This window comes from Metarhizium album, assembly GCF_000804445.1.
Source record: "Metarhizium album ARSEF 1941 chromosome Unknown scaffold_12, whole genome shotgun sequence".
Taxonomy (NCBI): domain Eukaryota; kingdom Fungi; phylum Ascomycota; class Sordariomycetes; order Hypocreales; family Clavicipitaceae; genus Metarhizium; species Metarhizium album.
Genome location: NW_024467586.1, coordinates 238,479 through 259,533, shown reverse-complemented (window position 1 = coordinate 259,533; position 21,055 = coordinate 238,479). Strand labels below are relative to the sequence as shown.

General features: G+C 57.0%; 8 protein-coding genes across 8 annotated transcripts; 5 read left to right on the top strand and 3 right to left on the bottom strand.

Annotated features, from left to right (window-relative positions):
* Positions 1-184: 184 nt before the first annotated feature.
* On the top strand, positions 185-1,414 carry MAM_05080 (uncharacterized protein; the record flags this gene model as incomplete). Its single annotated transcript, XM_040823878.1, has 1 exon — positions 185-1,414. One exon carries the CDS (start codon positions 185-187, stop codon positions 1,412-1,414), a length of 1,230 nt encoding a protein of 409 aa, XP_040678037.1.
* Positions 1,415-3,989: 2,575 nt separating this feature from the next.
* On the top strand, positions 3,990-5,701 carry MAM_05079 (aldehyde dehydrogenase 3B1; the record flags this gene model as incomplete). Its single annotated transcript, XM_040823877.1, has 2 exons — positions 3,990-5,172; positions 5,280-5,701. 2 exons carry the CDS (start codon positions 3,990-3,992, stop codon positions 5,699-5,701), a joined length of 1,605 nt encoding a protein of 534 aa, XP_040678036.1.
* A 555-nt stretch (positions 5,702-6,256) lies between these two features.
* On the bottom strand, positions 6,257-7,380 carry MAM_05078 (uncharacterized protein; the record flags this gene model as incomplete). The annotated part of the gene is made up of 2 exons (XM_040823876.1): positions 6,257-7,085; positions 7,184-7,380. 2 exons carry the CDS (start codon positions 7,378-7,380, stop codon positions 6,257-6,259), a joined length of 1,026 nt encoding a protein of 341 aa, XP_040678035.1.
* Positions 7,381-7,717: 337 nt separating this feature from the next.
* On the bottom strand, positions 7,718-8,081 carry MAM_05077 (uncharacterized protein; the record flags this gene model as incomplete). Its single annotated transcript, XM_040823875.1, has 2 exons — positions 7,718-7,899; positions 7,973-8,081. 2 exons carry the CDS (start codon positions 8,079-8,081, stop codon positions 7,718-7,720), a joined length of 291 nt encoding a protein of 96 aa, XP_040678034.1.
* Positions 8,082-8,378: 297 nt separating this feature from the next.
* MAM_05076 (Adaptor complexes medium subunit family protein) lies at positions 8,379-10,087 on the top strand (the record flags this gene model as incomplete). The annotated part of the gene is made up of 3 exons (XM_040823874.1): positions 8,379-8,422; positions 8,476-8,895; positions 8,968-10,087. The coding sequence occupies 3 exons, from the start codon at positions 8,379-8,381 to the stop codon at positions 10,085-10,087; spliced, it is 1,584 nt and encodes a 527-aa protein (XP_040678033.1).
* Positions 10,088-10,868: 781 nt separating this feature from the next.
* MAM_05075 (malonyl CoA-acyl carrier protein transacylase) lies at positions 10,869-12,942 on the top strand (the record flags this gene model as incomplete). The annotated part of the gene is made up of 2 exons (XM_040823873.1): positions 10,869-11,885; positions 12,439-12,942. The coding sequence occupies 2 exons, from the start codon at positions 10,869-10,871 to the stop codon at positions 12,940-12,942; spliced, it is 1,521 nt and encodes a 506-aa protein (XP_040678032.1).
* Positions 12,943-13,142: 200 nt separating this feature from the next.
* On the bottom strand, positions 13,143-15,074 carry MAM_05074 (mitochondrial ATPase (Afg1); the record flags this gene model as incomplete). The annotated part of the gene is made up of 1 exon (XM_040823872.1): positions 13,143-15,074. One exon carries the CDS (start codon positions 15,072-15,074, stop codon positions 13,143-13,145), a length of 1,932 nt encoding a protein of 643 aa, XP_040678031.1.
* Positions 15,075-16,128: 1,054 nt separating this feature from the next.
* Positions 16,129-20,502, top strand: MAM_05073 (nuclear pore complex subunit Nup133; the record flags this gene model as incomplete). The annotated part of the gene is made up of 4 exons (XM_040823871.1): positions 16,129-16,461; positions 16,550-16,619; positions 16,686-20,084; positions 20,159-20,502. 4 exons carry the CDS (start codon positions 16,129-16,131, stop codon positions 20,500-20,502), a joined length of 4,146 nt encoding a protein of 1,381 aa, XP_040678030.1.
* Between the last annotated feature and the right edge of the window lie 553 nt (positions 20,503-21,055).

The window sequence follows — 21,055 nt, the reverse complement described above, 5'->3', positions numbered from 1 at the left end:
GCGTGCGCCACACACCCCAACTTGGGGTGGGGCGTAAGTGTGGCAAAATACCGGCAAAAAGGTGTGTTCGTCTACGGAGTACTGCCACTCAATTGACCTCTCCCGAAAAATTTCCCAGTCGCACATGAATGTCGAGAGGACGGCACAGCGCGTCTGTGGCAGGTGCAACCTCAGTCACTTCGACATGGCGTCGGCTTCGACTGTCGCGAGGCTATCCGCGCTGGCAAGCCGTAGAGCCCCGCGAGTCCGACGACTGCCTCCGGTACGCCGGATTCCTCGGCAAGTCCTTACCGTCCAGCGAGCACTCAGCACGTCAGCTGTACGATGGGCAGAGGAGAAGACGAAAAGGGAGGGAGGGGAGGAGGGCGAAGGGGACTTGCCGCAGCAGCTGGAGCTGAAGGGCATGGACCAGGATTTCGCGCAGACTGCCACGCCGCAAGGACTGCGACAGCTCGACGAGCTGGCCAAGACGAACGGTTACGACACGATTGACGAGTTCCTGACGTCGAAACTGAAGGAGACGCCTGGCTGGGCGTCCGAGGACAGAGCCATGGAAGAGGAATTGCTTAGGGATGACATTGGCGAGAAGCCCAACAAGTCATCGTTCTGGTTTGACGAGGATGACCCGGAAACCAATACGGAGGAGCATGATGAGTTTGACGAGGACGACATTACTTCCATGGCGCATGGCAAGCTGGACCAGGTGCGAGAGATGAGACACTACACGCGACTGGCGGCTTGGGCCCCCCCCCAAAAAAAAAGGCCGGGACGAGTACTCGGGAAAAGGCACCCAATACTAACTTCATCACCTGTGGCAGAATTCGCCAAGCCTTTCGTGCCCCCGAACGAGAACGAAGTCCTGCGCTGGCGATACACGACCTACATGGGCGAGTCGCACCCCGCTGAGCGAAAAGTCGTCGTTCAGTTCGCGCCCGATGACCTCAAGCTCACGCCTGTCCAGACGGCCAAGCTGAAGAAGCTCGCTGGGGCCCGATACAACCACAAGACGGAACTCGTCAAGATCAGCTGCGAAAGCTACGAGCACCAGGCCCAGAACAAGCTTTACCTAACAGGCCTGGTGGATGATTTGATCGCGGCCGCCAAAGACCCCAAGGATACCTTTGAAGATGTGCCCCTGGACCTAAGGCACCACCGTCTCGTGGAGAAGCCAAGATTCCCCAAGGAATGGAGGATGACCAAGGAGAGGCGACTACAGTTGGAGGAGCAGCGAAAGGCGGCGGCGATTGCGGACATTGAACGGGCCGAAAATGGATTGCTGGTGGACGGCAAGCAGGCCATTGACAGCTATCTGATGCAGAAGCTGATTGAGGACCAGGAGAAGCAAAGAGATGCAGAGATGGTGCCCGCGGCCAAGGCGGGCAAAGGAGCCGGGCAGGTGAGAGCGAGGAGGTAGACGAGCTGTAAAATTATGCTGCCGGCCGTTGCGGGGGGTGGCTTCTGGCCTGGCCGCATCTGTATATTTGACCATGAGAATAAACCTGGGCATGCGTGTGCGGGGGATGTACAGTAAATGTGTAGAAATCAATGTGCCCCTGTTGGATTGCAGCTTGGCTTTGCAAATGCCATGCATGGATGGCCGCGACCTGAATGAAAAGTACCTCGGAAGTATATCGAATTGAGGGACGTGGGATGCTGGGGGCAGAGAGACAGTGAGCGGCATCGGACAACGCCTGGCAATGCAGCTCGACGTTAGTTACTTGAGGAACGAGTTGGCGGCATGACATGACATGCTCGACGCATACCGCCCTACTTTCCAAGTGTTTTGATTCGAATCAGCCGCAGTCTACGAAGTATGGCGGGCTCGCTCAATCCGCTGCTTGCTGCTGGGGCGACGACGGGCGTACAGACATGGCATGGCGTACATGCCAGCTTGCTTGGCAGAGTGGCCGGACTTGGACGCATCCGATTTCGCCGAGATGTTTTTGTTCCGTAATAATCGTACGTACCACTTACTGCCTCGCACTGGCCATCCGCCTCGTCATGATGTCTTTCTTTTCTTTACACCCTGCCCCTCCCACGTTCCCATTGGCCACGCCGGAAATATGGCATGGACCATGGATCGCTTGACGACGTCTTTATGCAAAGCTGCCGCGGGTAAACTTGGTGGGCGGGAAATCGGGCAAAAAAAGCACCAGACCACATGCTTGAGCCTGACTGTTGGTACATGAAGGGGTCGGGACGGAGTGACTACGGAGTACTCCGTAGAGAAGCAGGAAATTGGGGCCAGCAATGCGAGTCTGCCTCGGCAAATGCCATGCGCGTCTGGACCGTGAACCGTGGACCGTGGGCAGGGGCCAGTGGTAGAGACGGCAGCAGCTCGCGTCGCGGTTACGTACCGAGAACTTGGGTACCCTGAGGAGCCTGGTATCCCCTTGACTGAAGGTTGCCGGTTTCTCTTTTTTTTTTTTCTTTTTGGTGTGTGTGTTTGGCAGACAAGGAGCTCAGCCAGTGAGAGATCCATTAGTTTCTTTTCCTACGGAACAAGGCCACCAGCAATTGCTACCTAGGAACTCCGTACTTAAGTAGATTTACAAAAGAGCTGCATCACACTGACCACATTTTCACTGCGACCGAAGCGCAACCTTGCTGCAGGCCGGGTGCCGAGTACGTAGTACCAAGTACAGCAGTCCGCAGCCCAGCACTACTGCAGAAAAGTGGGGCGGCGACAATGGTGGCACCCCCAAACAGTCAAAGGGATTCATCATTTGCCTGCGTTTGACACGACCAAGGCTTAAGGCTGAATGCAGGCTGCACCGCCCGTTGGGGATCCGTGAACTCAATCCATGTCTCAGGGCTCTCAGGGAGGCAGAGCCATTTGTCGCGCGGCGCACACAACGCCGTACTTGCCAGACCGGTCAGGGTGGTCCAGCAGTAATTCAGTACTTGTAATACCTGGCCGCTCTGCAAAATGACCATCTGCACTCCGTTCTCCGTATCGGCCTCGGAAGGACTCCGTACCTGGGCAATTGACAAAAGTACCCAAGTGCGTACTTGAGCATTTGAGTACGGAGTACTCCGTCCCGGCTGTTTGACTGCAATTGATGCCACTGGCGCTGATGGAGGGCAGCGTCTCTGTCTGGTACCTCCAGGTGTTGGTCCGCTTCTGGGTGCTCAAGTGGACGACTCCGTACTTCTTACCTACTTAGTACTTACCTATAAGTACTTAGGTACTTAAAGTACGGAGTAAGGAGTGGAAGACGGTAGTACTGACAAGTTGCACAAAAGTACCTGGGTAACGTCCTACTCCGCGGTCCGTCCTTGCCGTACCATTGGAAAGCCCCAAGGCCAAGCAAGGTCTCTGCTGCAAGCCGCATCGATTGATGTATCATGTCTGTCTATCCGATGCTCCTGCTTGACCTTGATTTTTTTAAGCCTTCCGCTCCCGTTTCCCTGATTTCCCAAGTAAAACCCGCTCGCTCCCCTTCGTCGGTCTGCCGTTCCCCGTTTCCCGTTTCCCGTTTCCCGTTTCCCGTTTCCCGTTTCCCGTTTCCCGTTTCCCATTTCCAATGTCCCATTCCTTATTATCTATTTCCCATTTCCCATTTCTCATTTCCCATTTTCCGTTTCCCCGCCCATCCCATCTACGTCTGTATGTCGCTGGCCTTGATGGGCACGTTGTGTCGACTGTACAATACAATCCCCGTTGACGCCAGACGGTCGTCCCTGCCCCTTGGACTTGGTCGACTGGTATTTCCGAAGCCGAGGCCCTCGAATCAAATTACCAGACGCATCGCTTAGTTCCTTCCCTCCCAGCTGCCAGGCCCCACCGGAGCCGAATCCAACCTAGCATTGGAACCAGACCCCTGTCCTGCGAGTACGGAGAACCCTGCACCTTACGGAGTACATAGCTTCTTGGCCAACCTTTGGACCCCCAGGCCTTACTTGTATAAGTCCGAGTCCAGTTCTGTCCCCTACTTCACCTTTCTGCATCATCGTCGGCCATCAGAGGCATCAAGTGGGAGATAATCATGGCTCACGTCAAGACTGGACCGATCCCGGCCTTTGAGCCCACGCCCCTTGACGACATTACTGCTCACGTCGAGCGTCTGCGCAAGACCTTCCGCACCAACAAGACCAAGGACATGAATTTTCGTTTGCAACAGATCCGCAAGCTCTACTGGGCCGTCTCCGACTACGAGAAGCTCATCGAGACGGCCGTTATGAAGGACATGGGCAAGTGCAAGTTCGAGGCCCACGTCTCTGAGATGGACTGGGTTAAAAATGAGGCCATCAACGTCGCCAACAAGCTCCGGACCTGGGCCAAGGATGAGCGCGTCGTCGACCTGCCCGTGACATACTGGCCAATGCGCCCACGCATCAGAAACGAGCCTCTGGGCCAGGTTCTCGTCATTGGTGCCTACAACTTTCCCATTCAGCTGAATCTCACTCCCGTCATTGGCGCCATTGCCGCCGGCAACTGTGTCATACTCAAGCCCTCTGAGCTGTCTCCTCACTCTGCCATGATCCTCAAGAAAATCTTCGACGAGTATCTCGACCCGGACTGCTATGTGTGTATCAACGGTGCTTTGGAGGAGACCAAGCACGTTCTGGAGCACAAGTTCGACAAGATTGTCTTCACCGGCGGCAAGAAGACCGGTGCCATCATCGCAACAAAGGCTGCCCAGTCGCTGACGCCTGTTCTTCTCGAACTTGGCGGCCAAAACCCTGCCTTCGTTACCAAGAATGCCGACGTAAAGCTCGCCGCCAGACGCCTTCTATGGCAAAAGTGCCTCAACGCCGGCCAGGTGTGCCTGTCGCACAACTATGTCCTCGTCCAGCGCCCCGTCTTGAGCGACTTCATCGCCCAAGTAAATAAGCAGTACCGCATCTTCATGCCCAATGGCGCCAAGGACAGTGACATGTCGCGGATTGTCAACAAGGGCCATTTTGATCGTCTGATGAGAATGTTGAACGATTCCAAGGGCAAGGTCGTCATGGGAGGTGGTTCTGACGTGGAGAAGTTGTGGATCGAGCCGACTGCCGTCCTCGTCGATGATATTGAGGACACCATGATGGCCGAGGAAAGTTTCGGTCCCATTTGGTCCATCATGCCCTTTGATAATCTAGACCAGGCCATAGAAATTGCCAACAAGGTTGACCCGACGCCGTTGGCCCTTTTTACCTTTGGTTCCGATGAGGAAAACAATAAGGGTATGTGAAGACGCCGACTTTGAGCATGCTTGCCATGACAGAAAACACTCTGTTCCAACCAAAAAGAGCGTGAAGTCAAGAATTCAGCAACTAACGCGTGACGCCAGTGCTTGACAATGTCACATCAGGAGGTGCCACCGTCAACGATGCCTTTTTCCACGCCATGATCAACGCCACGCCCCTCGGGGGGGTTGGCTCCTCTGGCCAAGGTAGTTACCACGGCTATTACTCCTTCAAAGCCTTCAGCCATCAGCGCGTCATCACCCAAGTTCCCAAATGGACCGACAAGCTCCTCCGCGTACGCTACATGCCATACTCATGGAGCGAATTAAAACGTTACCACATAATGAATGGACACAGGCCTAATTTCGACCGTGACGGCAACGTGGCTCGGGGTCTCAAGTACTGGCTCAGCTTTGCGTTCAGCCTCGGCGGGAAGAGCACGTCCGGGGCAGCAGTAAGGTGGGGGACTCTCTTTGCCTTGATTGTCACGTTCCTTCGGCTGAAGAGCAAATTGCCAGGCCTGTAAACGGCGCGAAATCGTCGTCCCAGTAAGACGATGGAGGGTTTCCAAAGCCACGTCATTCTGCGAACAATACGTCGTCTACCAATGACTAATATTTGTGACTGTTGAATGCAAGAGGTGTCTGTGTCGAAATGTAATATGAAGATGGAGAAGTCCACAGGTTAATATGATGTGCGCACCATGGCGGGGAATAAATATACCTTTGTGACTTACATCATACATATGACAGGTTGACGGTCCAAGTCCCTCATTTTTGTAACTAGGATTGGAGAGCTTGGTACGTTACTTTGAGAGTAGCCTGACTGGAAGGGAACCAAACAACAGCATTCGTGCGTGGTCGTGAAGTCAAACCCCCATCTATTTCCCTTGATTCTGTCCCTCTCAGGCTGTAATTTGTCCGAGTAGTCCACAATACACAGGGGCCCCTAGGCGGGAGGATGCAAACGACTTGCAACTCGTAAACGCCGCTTGTACTAAATCAACCATGACGATGTGAATTGTTTAGCTATGCCCGGCGGTAATAAACGAAACCCCCCCCCTTTTTCACGGTAGTTTGCATCAACGACCGGCCAAAATGGCAGCCAAGCGAACGCCCTTCTCGCCTCCCAAATATAAATCATCGGCGTCGTACTCCCTCGCCATCTCGACAGCCTCCATATACCCCCTCCGGACCATGTCCTCGTCCACGCGCACGCCATTCTCGACGAGGGCCAGAATCACGCTCCTCAGCCTCGCAATCTCCCTCATAGTAGGCACGTCGATGGCGTCATTCTGGCTAGAATACACCCCGCCGCTGACGCTCTCCTCCATGCGGTTGATGCCGGCCGCCTCGGCGGCAACGTCGCCGTCGACGTGCCTACTGATCCAGATGTAGCCATTGACGCCGAGGAGAAGGTCAATCCTGCCGGCGGCGTTTGCGCCGTCCATGGTCCACGCCTGGCGCTTGGACCTGACGACGCCGCCGCCGCCGCCGACGCCCGAGACGCTGACGAAGAGGCCGTTGCGCAGCTTGCCGTAGCGGAGGGAGCGGGTGTGCAGGGACGCGGCGCCGTCCTGGTGCAGCTGCTGGACCTCGGCGACGACGAGGTCGCCCTCGGAGAAGAAGGAGCGGATCTGGAGCTCGTCGGTCTCGGTGCGCTTGCGGAGGACGCCGCCGGGGAGGTTGATGGCGCTGATTTGGAGGATGGCCAGCTGGCTCGCGGCGACGTCGACGCGCCACCGCTTGGCTTGGACCTCGGTGATGCGGCCGACGACGAGGTCGCCTATTTCGGGGGTGTAGCGGGCGCGGAGGGGCCGCACGGAGAGCAGCTTGTTGGTCTTGGTGAGGGTGCCGGCGAGCGAGGAGGTGATGGACTGCGTGGAGGGGGCGAAGTACGTGCCGTGGCCGCTGGGGGGGGGTCAGCACCGGTGCGCTGCTTCTCGTGGGCTGAGCGGAGGGGATATGTAGTATGTAGGGAGGGAGGGAGGGGGACTTGCCGCATCCACTGGGGGTTGGACGTGATGATGGTGCCGGGGGTCAAGATGTCGTCTGCGTCCATGGCGCGCCGTTGCTTGGCCCCGCCCACGGAGACGTCGTTGCGGATGTCGACGCCGCCGGGGGAGTCGGGGTCGGAGTCGGAGTCGGCGTCGGCGGCGGCGGCGGCGGGCGTGGCGGCTTGCGGTTTGAGGATGGCGATGGGCATTTTGGGGACGGAGCTGTGGACGGCCGCGGGGTGGGAGTTGTGCGCCGCGGGCGGGCGTTTTCTGTCGGCCTGTGCTGCTTGTTTCTCTTTCGTTTTGAGACTTGGGATCCGGCACGGCGTATGGACTACGGTCGGTGACGGTGGGCGGGGGGCAGGCGGCAGTGGACAATTTTGTCGGCTCGGGTGCGAGGTTTGTGAGGCCGAGGGCGAGGTCAAGTTCTGAAGTGGGTCGCGACAGAGGTGAGGTGAGGTGAGGATTTGCCCTCGCTGGGAAACGACGTGGTCGCTCTATGTACACACGCCGGATGCTACAAATGTCCTGGTCCCCCCGTCCGTCTCACCGGAACGCCCTCCAGAGTCCCATCCACACCAGGCCTAGCGAGATGCCGACGATGCCAAACTTGCGGCTTCTCATGCCGAACATGGACCTGCTCCGGAGGATGGCCTGACGCTGCCTCTGCAGCTGCGACATGCCGGAGAGGTAGCTGTACGCTCCTAGTCCGAAAAAAGCACCGCTCCCTTGCACGTTGTCAATTCTTGGTTTGAAATCCGCGGCGCAGGTCTCCTGGCTGGCGACGGTGCGGGAGCTTACCGACGACCTTGCAGCTTAGGCAGTCATCGCCACGGTCTTGGCGGAGGAGATGTCCAAGATCTTCTGGCTTGTCGAGGGACTGGACGGCAGGGAGCTTTCCGCCGCTCATGTCGGCGATTGTCGGCGGACCGTGCGGGAGCAATTCAGATGGTGTGCTTCGGAGCTGTAAGCTGTCTACGGGTTCTGGTCTCGTCCATGGTAAACAAGTCGATGCTCGTGGAAGCTTGGCCGCAACGAGTATGCTTGCTGCAAAGTGATTGGCCGATGCGGCTGCGGCGCCGCGTTAGTCATCAGCTTTGCAATCGCAGTTCCGCCATGTGCCTGCCTGCCAGACGCAACGCGCCGAGAGCATCTCGCAAGCCCCAGACCTCCCGGCAACGGCAACCCGACGGCCGTCGTCGACAACATGAACGGCCTTATCGAGGCGCTGCACATATACGACCATCATAAGTCCGGGCTCGGTGACCCCATTGGCGACGTCTGGGATTGCTAATGAGACCTAGGAAGCCCATCTTGTCGCACATCTACGCCGGCCGACCTCTCTCCGCCAAGCACCTGCTGCCTCTCTATCTCGAGCACCCTGTTCCCAGGCCGAACCTGATATATCTCCCCAACGCCAGCCCGGCCACTCTCGTCTTCAGCTCGGCCCATGCGAACCTCTTGTTCCTGGCAACCTCTTCTACAGAAATAGAGCCTCTTCTTGTTGTCGAGTTTCTCCACCGCGTAATCGATGCGCTTGAAGACATCGTCGCCGCCCCGCTCCTCGCGTCCGAGATTGAGAGGAATTACCATGTGGTGGCCCAAATCCTCACGGAAATGTGTGATGCAGGCACCATCAACACTACCGAGCCCAACGCTTTGAAAGAAAACGTCGAAATGGAGGGCCTGTTGGACAAGATTTTCGGTGGTTTCAACTTGCCCAGGTAAGCTTGTGGTGTTGCATCCGTGCCCGGTCAGAGGTGGGCGCACTCCCAGGACTGACGGATGGTGTGCAGTAAAGCACCCGTGAGCTTGAATTTGTCCAATGCGCCGGCTTTGCCTTGGCGAAGTGCCAACGTACGGCACACCTCGAACGAGATGTACGCCGATGTTATCGAGACTCTTGCCGTCACTCTTGCGCCGTCGGGGCGGCCGCTGGCGGCATTTGCAAACGGCTCCATTGTATTCACGGCAAAGGTCTCCGGCGTACCGGACATTACCGTGAGCCTGAGCAGCCCGTCGGGGAAGCACAATGTCGGCGGCATCATGGAACTACCCGTCTTTCACCCGTGCGTTCGGCTAAATACATGGAAGGAGAGGCCGGGGGAACTGAGCTTCATACCGCCTGATGGCCGGTTCATCTTGGCAGGATATGAGGTCGACCTGCTGCCGTTCACCAGCGGGAAGAGCGGCAGCCTGGGCGCGAATAACCTCAAACTACCTGTCAACCTGGAGGTGAAGACGGGACTGGGCCCCGCGGGGCTGGAGTTCGAAGTCAGACTGCAAGTGAACAAGATTTTCGGCCACCAGACCATGTCTGGTCCCAACCAATTTGGACGGGGAATCGGGTCAGGACGAGTTGGGCCGCCCCACGCGGGGTCCCCCGGCGCGCCGCTGCTCGAAGGACTCCGCGTCACGATTCCGCTACCTGAAGACGTGAGGAACCTCTCTGACATTCGTCCGAGCAGGGGAGACGCCAGCTTCAACCCCGGAGAAAGAGTTCTCGAATGGCAGGTCCCCACCAAGGAGCTGTCTGGGCCGGCCTCACAGCTTGCGCTCCGCTGCACCGTGGTCGGGCCCATAGAGGACGAGGTGGAGGACTTTGACCCCAGCGGGTTTGCATTCAGCCACGACTACTCTTGCGATGAGCCGTATCAAAGTGCGCCGGGCAAGGCGGAAGGCAAGAAGGGTAACGGCCACGGGCAGGACGCCAAGAAGGCGGCGCAAAACAAGAATCTGATGCCGAGCTCGGCGTCGGTGAGCTTCACGGTCAAGGGGTGGTTGGCGAGCGGGTTGAGGGTGGACAGCATCATGCTGGATACAAGGAAGAGCAGAGGCATGGCTGAAGGGATAAAGCCGTACAAGGGGGTCAAGTATTTGACCGTCAGCAAGGGGGGTGTAGAGATTCGGTGCTAGAGATGCTACGACGTGAACATGAGGAATGAAGTCAAGGAGATGATGTTGCGGACAAAGAATGACCAGCCGAGTGAATGGCAGCCTGCACATGCAGAAGAAGAGGTGAAGATGCTGGGACCCTGGCTGAGCCGCTGAACATGCGGGGCCAAGTTTGCATACTCAAGTCAGCGCAGCGCCTCTAGTGTCGCCACAGGCCCATAGCAGCCCCTGGCGGCTCCTTCATCAGCGGCCGTCCGAGGTTCCCGCGCTCTCTGCACCACAATTAATTACCCCACGTGCTTGGCCAGAGGTGGACGACAATACAACTCGAACAACATCATCGCCAGAGGTCTTGGGCCGTCCCTCCCTGCTTGTTCTCATCCATTGTCAGAATGAATGCATCGCTGTGAAGCTCGGCTATTCACACTTGAGCCGTCCGGCGCGGCCATGCAGCGCCTTTGCAGCAGCGCGTTTCGCCCCCCCCGATGGCGGCGTGCGACGACCAAGACGCAGCGCGAGCGTCTGGTTTCGCGGGTCAACTCGACTCTGGCGGCGGAAGACGACGCATCTCGGCACCAGAGACGATGCATGTCCATGGGCTCACGAAGGCCCAGGCGGCCACGGACGGCCATCTTCTTCCCGGGTACGGAAAGTTTCTGCCGGCTCTCTTCCCTCGCTCTCTCTCCTTCTCTCCCTCTCCCCGTCTCGCACGCGACAAACACACACGAGACAGTGTACACAAAGACTCACGAGGCCAACGCTAACGGGGTGCATCGCAGGCCAGGGGACCCAAAAAGTCGGCATGCTAACCCCCTGGCTCGAGGCCTTCCCGTCGACGGCGCGCAAACTCATCCAGGAAGTCGACCACTTCGCCGGCTTCAAGCTCTCCGACGTGATCCAAAAGGGGCCGTCCAAGGTCCTCACGCAGACCACCAACGCGCAGCCCGCCATCATGGCCACGTCCATTGTCATCCTCAAGATCCTCGAGCGCGAGTTCGACTTCAGGGCCGCCGACAACTTCGACATGACGCTCGGCCACTCGCTGGGCGAGTTCGCCGCCCTCGTCGCCGGCGGCTACATGACCTTCCAGGACAGCCTGTACCTCGTCGGGCGGCGCGCGGCGGCCATGTCCGAGGCCACGAGGAAGGCGGTGCAGGAGTACGGCGGGGAGTACGGCATGGTGGCCATCGTCACGGAGCCCGAGTACCTGCGGGGCCTGATTGCCGCCATCCACGACTTCGTCGGGCACTCGAGCGCCGGGAGCAAGGGCGAGAGCAGCGAGCACGTGCCGCCCATTGAGCAGGTGCTCATCGCCAACATCAACAGCCGGAACCAGATCGTGCTGAGCGGCAACATTGAGCGCATCACGACGCTCATGGCGCACGTGAGGCAGTTTCTGGGCCACGACCCGCGCGCCGTGCGCCTGCACAGCGACAGCCCGTTCCACAGCCCCATTATGAAGCCGGCCGTTGCGGTGATGCGGTCGCTGCTGGCGGACACGAGCCGCGTTCCTGGGCGGGAGGGCGAGGACATCATCACGTTTCCCGGCGACATGCCGTGCGTGAGCAACGTCACGGCGAGGCCGTTTCGGAGCAAGGAGCAGCTGAGGGAGCTGCTGGCGAGGGGGTGCCTGGAGACGGTGCGCTGGTGGGACAGCATCCGGTACCTGGACCAGCAGGAGAAGGTTCGCAGGTGGGTTGGCATAGGGCCCGGCAAGGTTGGCCGGAACCTGGTGGGCAAGGAGGTCGGCATGAGGGGCAAGGACTCGGTCAAGGGGGGAGGGGTTTGGGCCATTACGGACCCGAGTGAGATTGAGGAGGTGTTGAGGGGGTTGGAGGAGACGGCGGGTCTTGACGATGAATAAAACGAGGTGCTCGGTGCCGCTGTGCCGCGAGTCGGCCAAGTGGTGCAAGGCTGTGAGCCGTGTCGCCGCGGGTGTACAGACGTAGACGTGCTGCTAATGGCGCTTCTTGCTGCTCGTGTGCCAGCGCACTGGGGGGTTACGCCACGATGTCTTGGGGGGGCGACGAGGCAACCTGCGTGTGTGACGGGTCCGTCGACGTCTCGATTCGATGCGGCTTCGTTGTCTCGGTGCATGCGATGCGACGCGACGCGGTGCGGTGCGGTGCGGTGTGGCTTCTCTCGTCTCCACACGCCCCGGCACCAGCCAGCGACTACGGTCGCACACCGGCGCCGGCACCGGCACCAAAACCTCCCGAGCCCCGACGTTGGGCCCAGTTGCTTCAAGCTCCAAACGTCCAGGCTCCAAAACTCCAAACCCGCCGCCCAGCCCGACGACCATGACGACCGCAATCCCCTCCCCCCCGCGGCCCGACCTGCCCCCGCGCAGTCGCTGAGACGCAAGGAAACAGGACAACCCGCTGCACGTGTCCGTCTTCCCCTCGCACGACGCCGCAACCAACACGTTCACGCCGATCCGCAGCCCGCTCCAGTTCTCGCTCCTGCTGTCCTCGACAATCGACGTCTTCCGGCTGCGCGCCAAGGCAAACGCCGCATCTGGCGTCGGCCTCTCCGGCGACGTGGGCCTGCTCCACGCCGTCGACGACCGGCTCGCCGCGTACGGGTACGAGACAAACACGGGCGTGCGCATGGTGTGCGTCGTGGACATGCGCGGCAGGAGGGTCGACGCCTCGGGCGGGAGGCAGGCCGCCGCCGGGCTGCGCGAGACGGACCTGAAGCCCGTCTTTCGCGCCATGCAAACCGCCTACGTGCGGCTGCTGCAGAACCCCTTCTACGAGCCGGACGAGCATGCGCCTCTGGGGGGCGCGCCCGGCAAGAGCATCGTGAGCACGAGGTTCGAGGGCGACATGAGGAGGATCGGGGAGGCCTGGACGCCCGGCGTGACGAGTTTGTAAGCCGGGAGTTCTGCCCCCTGGGACGAGATGCGACCACAAGCGCATGGGCATGGCACGACACGGCGTTTTGGGGGGGTTTTTTTTTTAACATTACAGTCTCGATGATATCCGAAGCCCTTGCGTTACATGTGTGTTTTGTTGGCATGTTTAATGGGAAGCGTGTACGTCTGTGTGCATGTCCTTGGGGGCTTTTACTTTTACTATTCGCCGTCGGACTGTTTGCGGAGGTCGTCTACTTTCCACTTGGACAGGCCGGCCACGTCGGTTACCACGCTGCCGCCTATTTTTTCGCCCGTGCTCGCCTTCTTTGATGAGACGCCCGTTTTGACTGGCTGCGAGGCCGTGCCGCCCTCCCAGTGCCTTGCTTCGAGGGGGAGCGGCTGCCACCAGGCGCCTGTCCTGGCGGCCCACGCTGCGCTGCAGAGCTCCCACAGTCGTGAGGCGGCGCGTCTGTAGGCGAATCGCTCGTCTTCGCCTGTGAACGCCCCGGCGTTGCCGAAGTTGATGCTCTGCTTTTGCAGGCCAAAGTCGGAGTCTTGGTCCGGGTCGTATCTTGACGTGGATGCTTTGGCGTCGTAGTATGACACGTTGGGGCGGAAGGGCGCCATTTGGTCCTGGTAGACCTCCGCAATGGTCTCGGAGTAGGTTGCGTCACTGTCATTGTCGCCGTTGCCGTCGTTGGCTTGATCTTTGTCAGGTTTGGGGCTTTGGGGAGGGTTGTTTTCCGGGAAGAAGAGGTCATCGGGGGCGCTTTCTGCCCGGATGATGAGCTTGCAGCGGGCCTCATAGAGGGCGTCGAGGAACGTTATGAATCGGCGGGCTTCGTTTTTCTGGAGCACCGTCAGGATGGGGACTTGGTCGATGACGAATGTGTGATAGGATGAGGCCATTGTGATGTAGTCTGCTGGCCCGAAGGACTCGACGAGGGGGTTGAAGGTCCAGAGTACTGTGCCGTCGTGATGTCTTGGGGTGAGGACCTGGCGGCCGTATACCATCAGGGTGGATGGTTTCCATGGCATTTCTGCTGGGCCGTCCCAACCAATGGTCTTTTGTATCCGCTCGTCGAACTCGTGGGCCTTGTGACTGTCAAGTAGAAAGTAGTTGTATGGTACGCTGCTCGTGCTGCTGTCGTCGTCCGTTGCGCCAGCCAGTCTTGTGCCGCCGGTTGGAGTGGCGGCGACGGTGGATGTTTTCGGGCAATCAGTGGCCTCTTTTCTTCTCCAATCCTTGCCTCCCTCCATCTGCCAGAAATCACACCTGGCTTTCAAAACATCTAGAAAGTTGGAAAAGTCGCTACTCTGGCCATGCAGCCCCCCTTTATACCGCGTGCTTCCGCCGAAAATGTGGCCCATCCATCCCTTTGAGGAGGCAGGAGCGTAGTCGATGCCCGTTGCTTTTTGCAATTCTTCCGGCATTCGATTTGAAGAAGCAACGAGGACGCCGCCAAGCTGGAAGAATGCTATGAAAAGGTGGCTGAGGATCTTGCTGGCTGCGCGGTCGGGTAACTGAAATTCATCCAGGAAGAGGATGGGAGACTCGTCGACAAGCTTCTTTGCCATCCAAACCAATGAGAACTCCGAATCAGAGCCGGGCGAGTTGACGTGGAGTTCTCTGTGGTTGTCAAGCTGCGCAAATATATACAGCATGAAGGTATTAAAGTGCCATCTTCGTTTGCGTGCCGTCGGAAGTCCGTCCGCTAATAGGTCGAGGAGCATGGATTTCCCCGTGCCCACTTCCCCTGATAAGAACAAGCCCTTGGGGGAATCTATCTCCATGGCGGTTTCGTGGTCGCTCAACATTCGGGTGAGGGCGAGACTATCAGGGTCTGCGGCGGCCCCGGGGATAAGGTGTTTGAACAAGGGGTTGCGCCATATGCTGTGGCTTCGCAAGGCGAGAATATTGCCTGCTTCTTCATCGCTGGGGATCCTGGTCTCCGTGAGACGCGCAACTTTGGTCAGCCTCTGGCGGTAGTCTGCCTGAGGTGAGTAGTCTTTGATGCGGAGATAGACATCCCTCAAGTGATGTGCCAGTCTGTGTTGGGCGGGATCGGGGGAGTACACGCCAGTTTTGACAAGTGTTTGGTATTTAACCAGAGGATCAGTTATGGTTACTGCTGTCGAGAACCGCCTCATCTTGCGGCCGGCCGGTTTTGATGTGGGATTTCTTTTCCCTCGCGCGAAATGTTCGTGGCGACTTTTACATGCGCTCAAGCTGCAAGCTGAAACCTCGGGGTAAGCAAGGTCCGGAGGTCTCAGGTCCTCTCAGTGCAGATTCTCATGACTATTTCCACCTGTTGATATGGAGCTGGAAACCAAAAGATTGACGCAGCCGTCGCCACTTTCGATATATGCAGAAATAGCAGCAATGCCGAGGTACAAGTCTAGTCTATGCTCTACGGCACGTTGTCAGTGATGGGCGAGTATGACACGTTGCAATTGACTACGAACCTTTGGCAAAAAGGTTGACATACAGTCTATGCAAACGTCTCCAGGCCGCTCTGCCAGCGCATGAGATGGTTTGTGGTTGCGGCAGATGAAGCGCTGGCTTGATCTTTGAGTGCTAAGAATAACCAGGATGAGGACGAGGATGAGGATGGGGATGGGGATGGGATGAGGCTGAGGCTGAGGCTGAGGCTGAGGCTGAGGCTGGGTGGCCAATGACACCAGACGTTGCACAGACAGTGGTTCAACAACGCTGGGAGTGACGGTGCTGTGCTGGGGCTGTCTGAGCTTTGATGTCCACATGTGCACGCTGGCTGCGGCGCAACAGCACAAAGCTGCACCAAAACTTTGGCTCCATACTGACGCAGCTCCGTTTGTTTTTTTTCCCTGCGCCGTCGCGAGCCAATAGCTGCGTCCGACGCGGCAACTGTTTCTTTGCTCTCTCCACCAAATCTTCTTGCCTCTGCCTTCGCTGTTGCCCTACATGTTAGTTCCATCGAAGCTTTTGCCCATCCTCATCATCTTCCGACTCGAATACTCGTCCTTCTCTAGACATTCCATCTGATCGCGGTGCCTCTTCTGCCGGCCATCTCGACATGTCCATCTGATTTTGGTCCATCATCTCGTTGCCCGTGTTTTGCATCGCCACCACTTCTCTGCATCACCGCTCCCATCCTGCCACGCCGGGCTAGCCTATGCCTCCATCGCGACCGCCACGGACTGCAACGCTATCCCAACCCTCGACATGTTCAATCCCTCTGTCGCAGAAGGCGGTCCGGCCACCGCAACGAGATCTCGTCGTCGCCAGCGACCCAAGAGCACTGATAGTCTTGTTCAGCAACCAAAGGCCAAGCGCCAACGCCTGCCTCTCGCCGAACAAACCTTTACCAATACGGAACCTGAGGCTCAGCCGGAAATGGTTCAGGCTGAAAAGGCTGAAAAGGTCACCGTGGACTCGAAACAGGAGTCGCCCCCGGAGAATCCCCACCGTACGCCTCGCAAAGACCTGAATGTGCGAGCAAAGAAGTCTAAACACGGAGATCGTGTCGCCAGCAAGGGCGACAGGAGTTTCGTCCTCGTACGTCATGCGCGACCATGCATTTGGCGCAAATCCGAATCTCAATACCAATCCTTTTGTCCGTGACGCTAACGCTTCGAAAATTTAGAATAGCACGAGCGCATTCACTGTCTCCAAGCTGCCCGCCTTGCCTGATCGAATCCGCTCCGATTGCTCAGGTTCGCGATTTTCTCACCTATTCTTGTCATCTCATCGCTAACCAAGAGCTTCTTTTGCGCACGTAGGCAGCCAACAAGCCGACATATTTTCCAATGCCGGATACGCCTTGAGTCTGACAGCTACCCACGCCATTGTTTGGGCTTACAACTCGACATCACAGTCTCCCGAAACCTTCACATTCACCTTGCCATCCGCATCGAAACCGAGCGATCCCCTTCCAGTAGGATGTCTTGTCTCGCCGTCTGCGTCTTCAACAGAGCCGGGCCTCGTCGTCGTCATGTCTGGAAGTGGCAAGGTGGTCTTTTGGGAATCGATATCGAGTGCCGCGACTTTTGCCTTCATTAAGAAGGACCGATCCGGAGTTGAACATGTCATCTCGGGCATGTCCTCTGGCGAAAAGGTGGTCGCAATAACCAACGCTGAATCCGCCGGCTTCGTCCTCACCTTTAATACCGGGAGATTGGCGTACATGAGTGTTCGAGACAGCCACGGGCGGCCCGCCATCTCGGTGCAATTCTTGCGAGCGAACCTCTCACCAACCTCGGGTGGTCTCTTTGGAAGCATACGACATGCTTTTTCACACCTATCGCTCCGGGGCGACATTGCTGCTGTCCGTGCCGACAGATCTTCGCGCGTTGGGGAACGCAACATTGTTGCACTGACAAGTAAAGGCAAAATCCAAGCCTGGAAGATTCACCGAGGAGGTCACAACGAACCAATTGGAGAGGCAGACATGCGAGATGAGCTGGTCCACGCGCTTCAGCAAAATGACCCCTTCAGCAAAGATTACCCGGCCGACTCGTTTGAAGCCCTAGACTTTACCTACGTGCCCAAGGGACTTGAACCCAAATATCTGGAACTCAGCAGGCTGAGCGACGCAATGGCAACCGACAATCCATTGGTACAACATCTTTTGCTACTGGTCTGCCTCACCAAACGTAGTGTTTCGAGGTATGTACTGGTGGAGGTCATCATGACTCCCAAGGATTGCCAGATCGGAATGATTCGCCCGATTACTTCATATTCTACAGCTATTACCGCTTCGGATCCGTGTCAGACTGTGAGACCTCGTGTGTACCTGCCTCGACCTGCTCTGGTGGCATTTGCGGTGTTCAGCGGTGCTGCCGTGATTGCGTCTGTCGCTACTCCTCCCGAATCTCCAGACTCGCAGTTGCAATTGGACAATCACATCTTGACCCCTTCGTTTGAGGATGTGGTTGACTTCCAAGTAGACAGTATCCATGAAATTGTTGGGTCAGGGTTCGAAGAAGCAGCGCCATCCTCTGGCTACGAGGAGAGCCGGTCTCTGCGGAACAACAAGATCAAGAATCCGGCTGTGGTGCTCATGGTGCGCGGCGCTGGAGTTGTGCGCATCGTCACGACAGATGTGGAAAAGTTTGCCAGTGAACAGCCCCCGCAAGTGTCTGCCAAGAGCAAGATAGAGCAGGCTGTCTTCTTCGGGTCGAAGAAAGACAGCCCTCTCATCTTTGACAAGCGACCGGACGTCAAGTTCACCAACGAGCAGATCAGCGAAGCCGCTCTTCAAGTCAGCCACGAAATTCTCAGCTCTACGACCACGTACATAACAACGCTTCCGGCTTCCATGGAGGACAACCTTGTGGCACGGTCCAACGCTCTGCAAAGACTCATGCAGTACCTCAACACCATTGGCGCTGACCTCGCTCGCAAGACCCGATGGAGCCTTCTCTATAACGCGGAAAAGATGCACGTAGCAGCCCTGCTTTGGAAGCGTCATGAAGCCTTTACCGCCTCTAGAGCTGCCGAAGATAAGAAGAGTATTATTGGGTTGATTGTGGAATTCATTCATCAAGATCAAAAGAATAATCCCGTCGCCAGCATTGGCGAGGTCGACCGCGTGCGCCATTGGTTTGTCAACGACGTTTTTAGGCTGGAGATTCTTGTCACCTTTGCATACCAGGTGATCAAGGTTCTCTACGCCGACAAGCTCCTGGATGACATCAAGGTGAACATCCTCATCAATGAAGCTGTAGAGATCAACGTCACAGCACAGGTCGGCGCACACGAATTCCGCAAAAGTCATCTCTCGCTTTACGGTTTGGGCAAGGAACGGCTACGCACGGGCATCTTGCAGGAGGACTACAGGAACTTGCCAGAGCCTTGGACAGGATGTACACCCCTGGCAAATGGCATTAAACGGCTCACTGATTTATGTGGTCAATGGCTCAAGAAGCATGAACACCTGCGAGACGGGCCAAGCGAGCCAAACATGCCGGATCCGGTCGTTGTGAGACGGATTTTTGACGGACTGCCAGTCTTGACGGATGCTATGCTTACATCTGTTCTAGAGTGCGCGAGATGGGGGATGGCCAATTCGGCCGACAGAACCACCGCTGAAGACTTTGCCAAGGCTTACGACGCCTACCGAAATGACAAGCCGATTGCTCTCGCCCGAGCGGGTAAATGGGAGCAAGCTGCTGCGATTGCCGACAAGCACGGTTGCCTCAGTGCCCTGGCCGTGATTCTGCTCGAGCACATTGAGGTTCTGGAAACTAGTTTGGGAGACCCCTCACTATCCGATGCGGAGGTTCAGAGTCTGAAAAATCTGAGACGAGCCAAAACAACAGAGCTTGAGGACAACTTCGCCAGATGCGGAGAGCCCTTTGCCTTCCCCGTCTACGAGTACTTGCTCAGCAAACATGGTGTTGAGTCCGTCTTGGAGTTCGACCTGGACACTCTTGGCTTCAAGACCAAATTTCTCCGTAGCCGCCCAGAGCTTGCTCGGATTTCCTGGATCAACGACATTCAACAAGAAAAGGACGTGTATCATGCTGCCAATACCCTGCTTGATCTGGCTCTCCGAAACGAAGACCAAGTGTGGAGGAAGAAAATCGAACTCAGTCTGGGCAAACTCGCGCTGTTGGCCGAGCTCGAGGCTGAGTCTCGGGAACAAACCTCATTCAAGGCTAAGTCCGACGATGCGCGCCGCGATGAACGTCTTCGTCAGGTGGACAATGAGCTCATTGTAGTCCGCATCCAGGACCAACTTTACAACCAGATTGCTCCGTGCACGCGTACTGCCGTGGACAGAGCTGCTGCCCTTGCATTTGCCCTTGACGCGCACAGCACCAATATCCCTCGACGGCAAAGGGCCCTCCTTCAGCTGTTTTCTGATGGGATGCAGAAATTGCTGGACCACCAGGCACTTGCACCCATGTGTCTGATTGACCTGCTGACCCTGGTGTCTTTGAAACCGGAGGCTAGGGATGAGATTGCTGATCCTTTTTGGCTGGCTCTCAAGGTGGCTGACAACAGCTGCCGCCCTGGTGAAATCAAACAGGCCAAGAGACTTATTTGGAGAAGGCTGTTCATCCGAGACGACTGGGCCAAAATCAACGACACCCAACTGAAGGACGACCGTGAGGTTGTTGAGCGACTCGCAGAAACCGAGCTCTTTGCCATGTTGACGGACTGCATTCGATACCGTAAGGCTTGGCCCTTGATGACCATACACTACTTGTTTTGTTTCAAAGATTGTGCTAATTTTTTTTTCTTCCAGAGGACCCTCGCGATCCCTTCCATCCCATGCCTCCCCAGGAAGCTCTCGGCGTCTTCACAGATCAACTGGACAGCCGCTTCCAGGGGTTTGCTGAGAGTGAGCAATCCAAGCTCACTGAGGCAATGAAATGGGAGGACAAGCTTCTTGGCCAGTACATCGAAAAGAACCGTCTGGTAGAGTGGCTCCGCGCAACATTTGAAGCCGCGCAAATCGAGGTAGAAAATACCGTCGATGAAGCCACACGAGCAGGAGCCTCCGCGGATCCTTCATCATCTATGCACGGCCACAACCGCAGCGACGACAACGTGATGGACTCTACGCCCTCTTTGATCAGCCAGTCTTAGATGGGCTTCTGAACATGGGCATCTTTGTTTCGCGTTTTTTTTCTACATACACTCATTGGGCGGCGTTTCCTTTTCATACACAGACGAGAACTTGTGTTGGTTCCATGTCACTTTGCCACCGTGCGGTATTACTTGATCGAATGTACATTAGGATGGAGTGGGTTACGTTAGATGCAGACGCAACCTGGGGAAATAAAAGGTGGCAAAGACGAGCGAGTTTTATCATACTGTCCTTGTGAGGGACGTTTTTTCGGACGGCAGGGGCGGACCGGGGGCTTTTGCATCTCACTCTCTTCTTGGCTTTTCTCGAGTTTTGGCAACGTGTTAGGAGCAATGATATTCGTCTTGCAGGCGCTGGCTGCACTTGCGACCGCAATTAGTTGGTACTTTGTTCAGACGCGGACCTTCTCCAGTGATGATCTCCATGGAAGAATTGGCAGAGTGCATGGCTACGTAGAATTTGTTGCTGTTCACAATGTGGTAATGGCCTTCACTCAACGGCAACATTCACCTGAACCTAAGCAAGAGAGAGTTCGGCGTCGAACAAGCATTA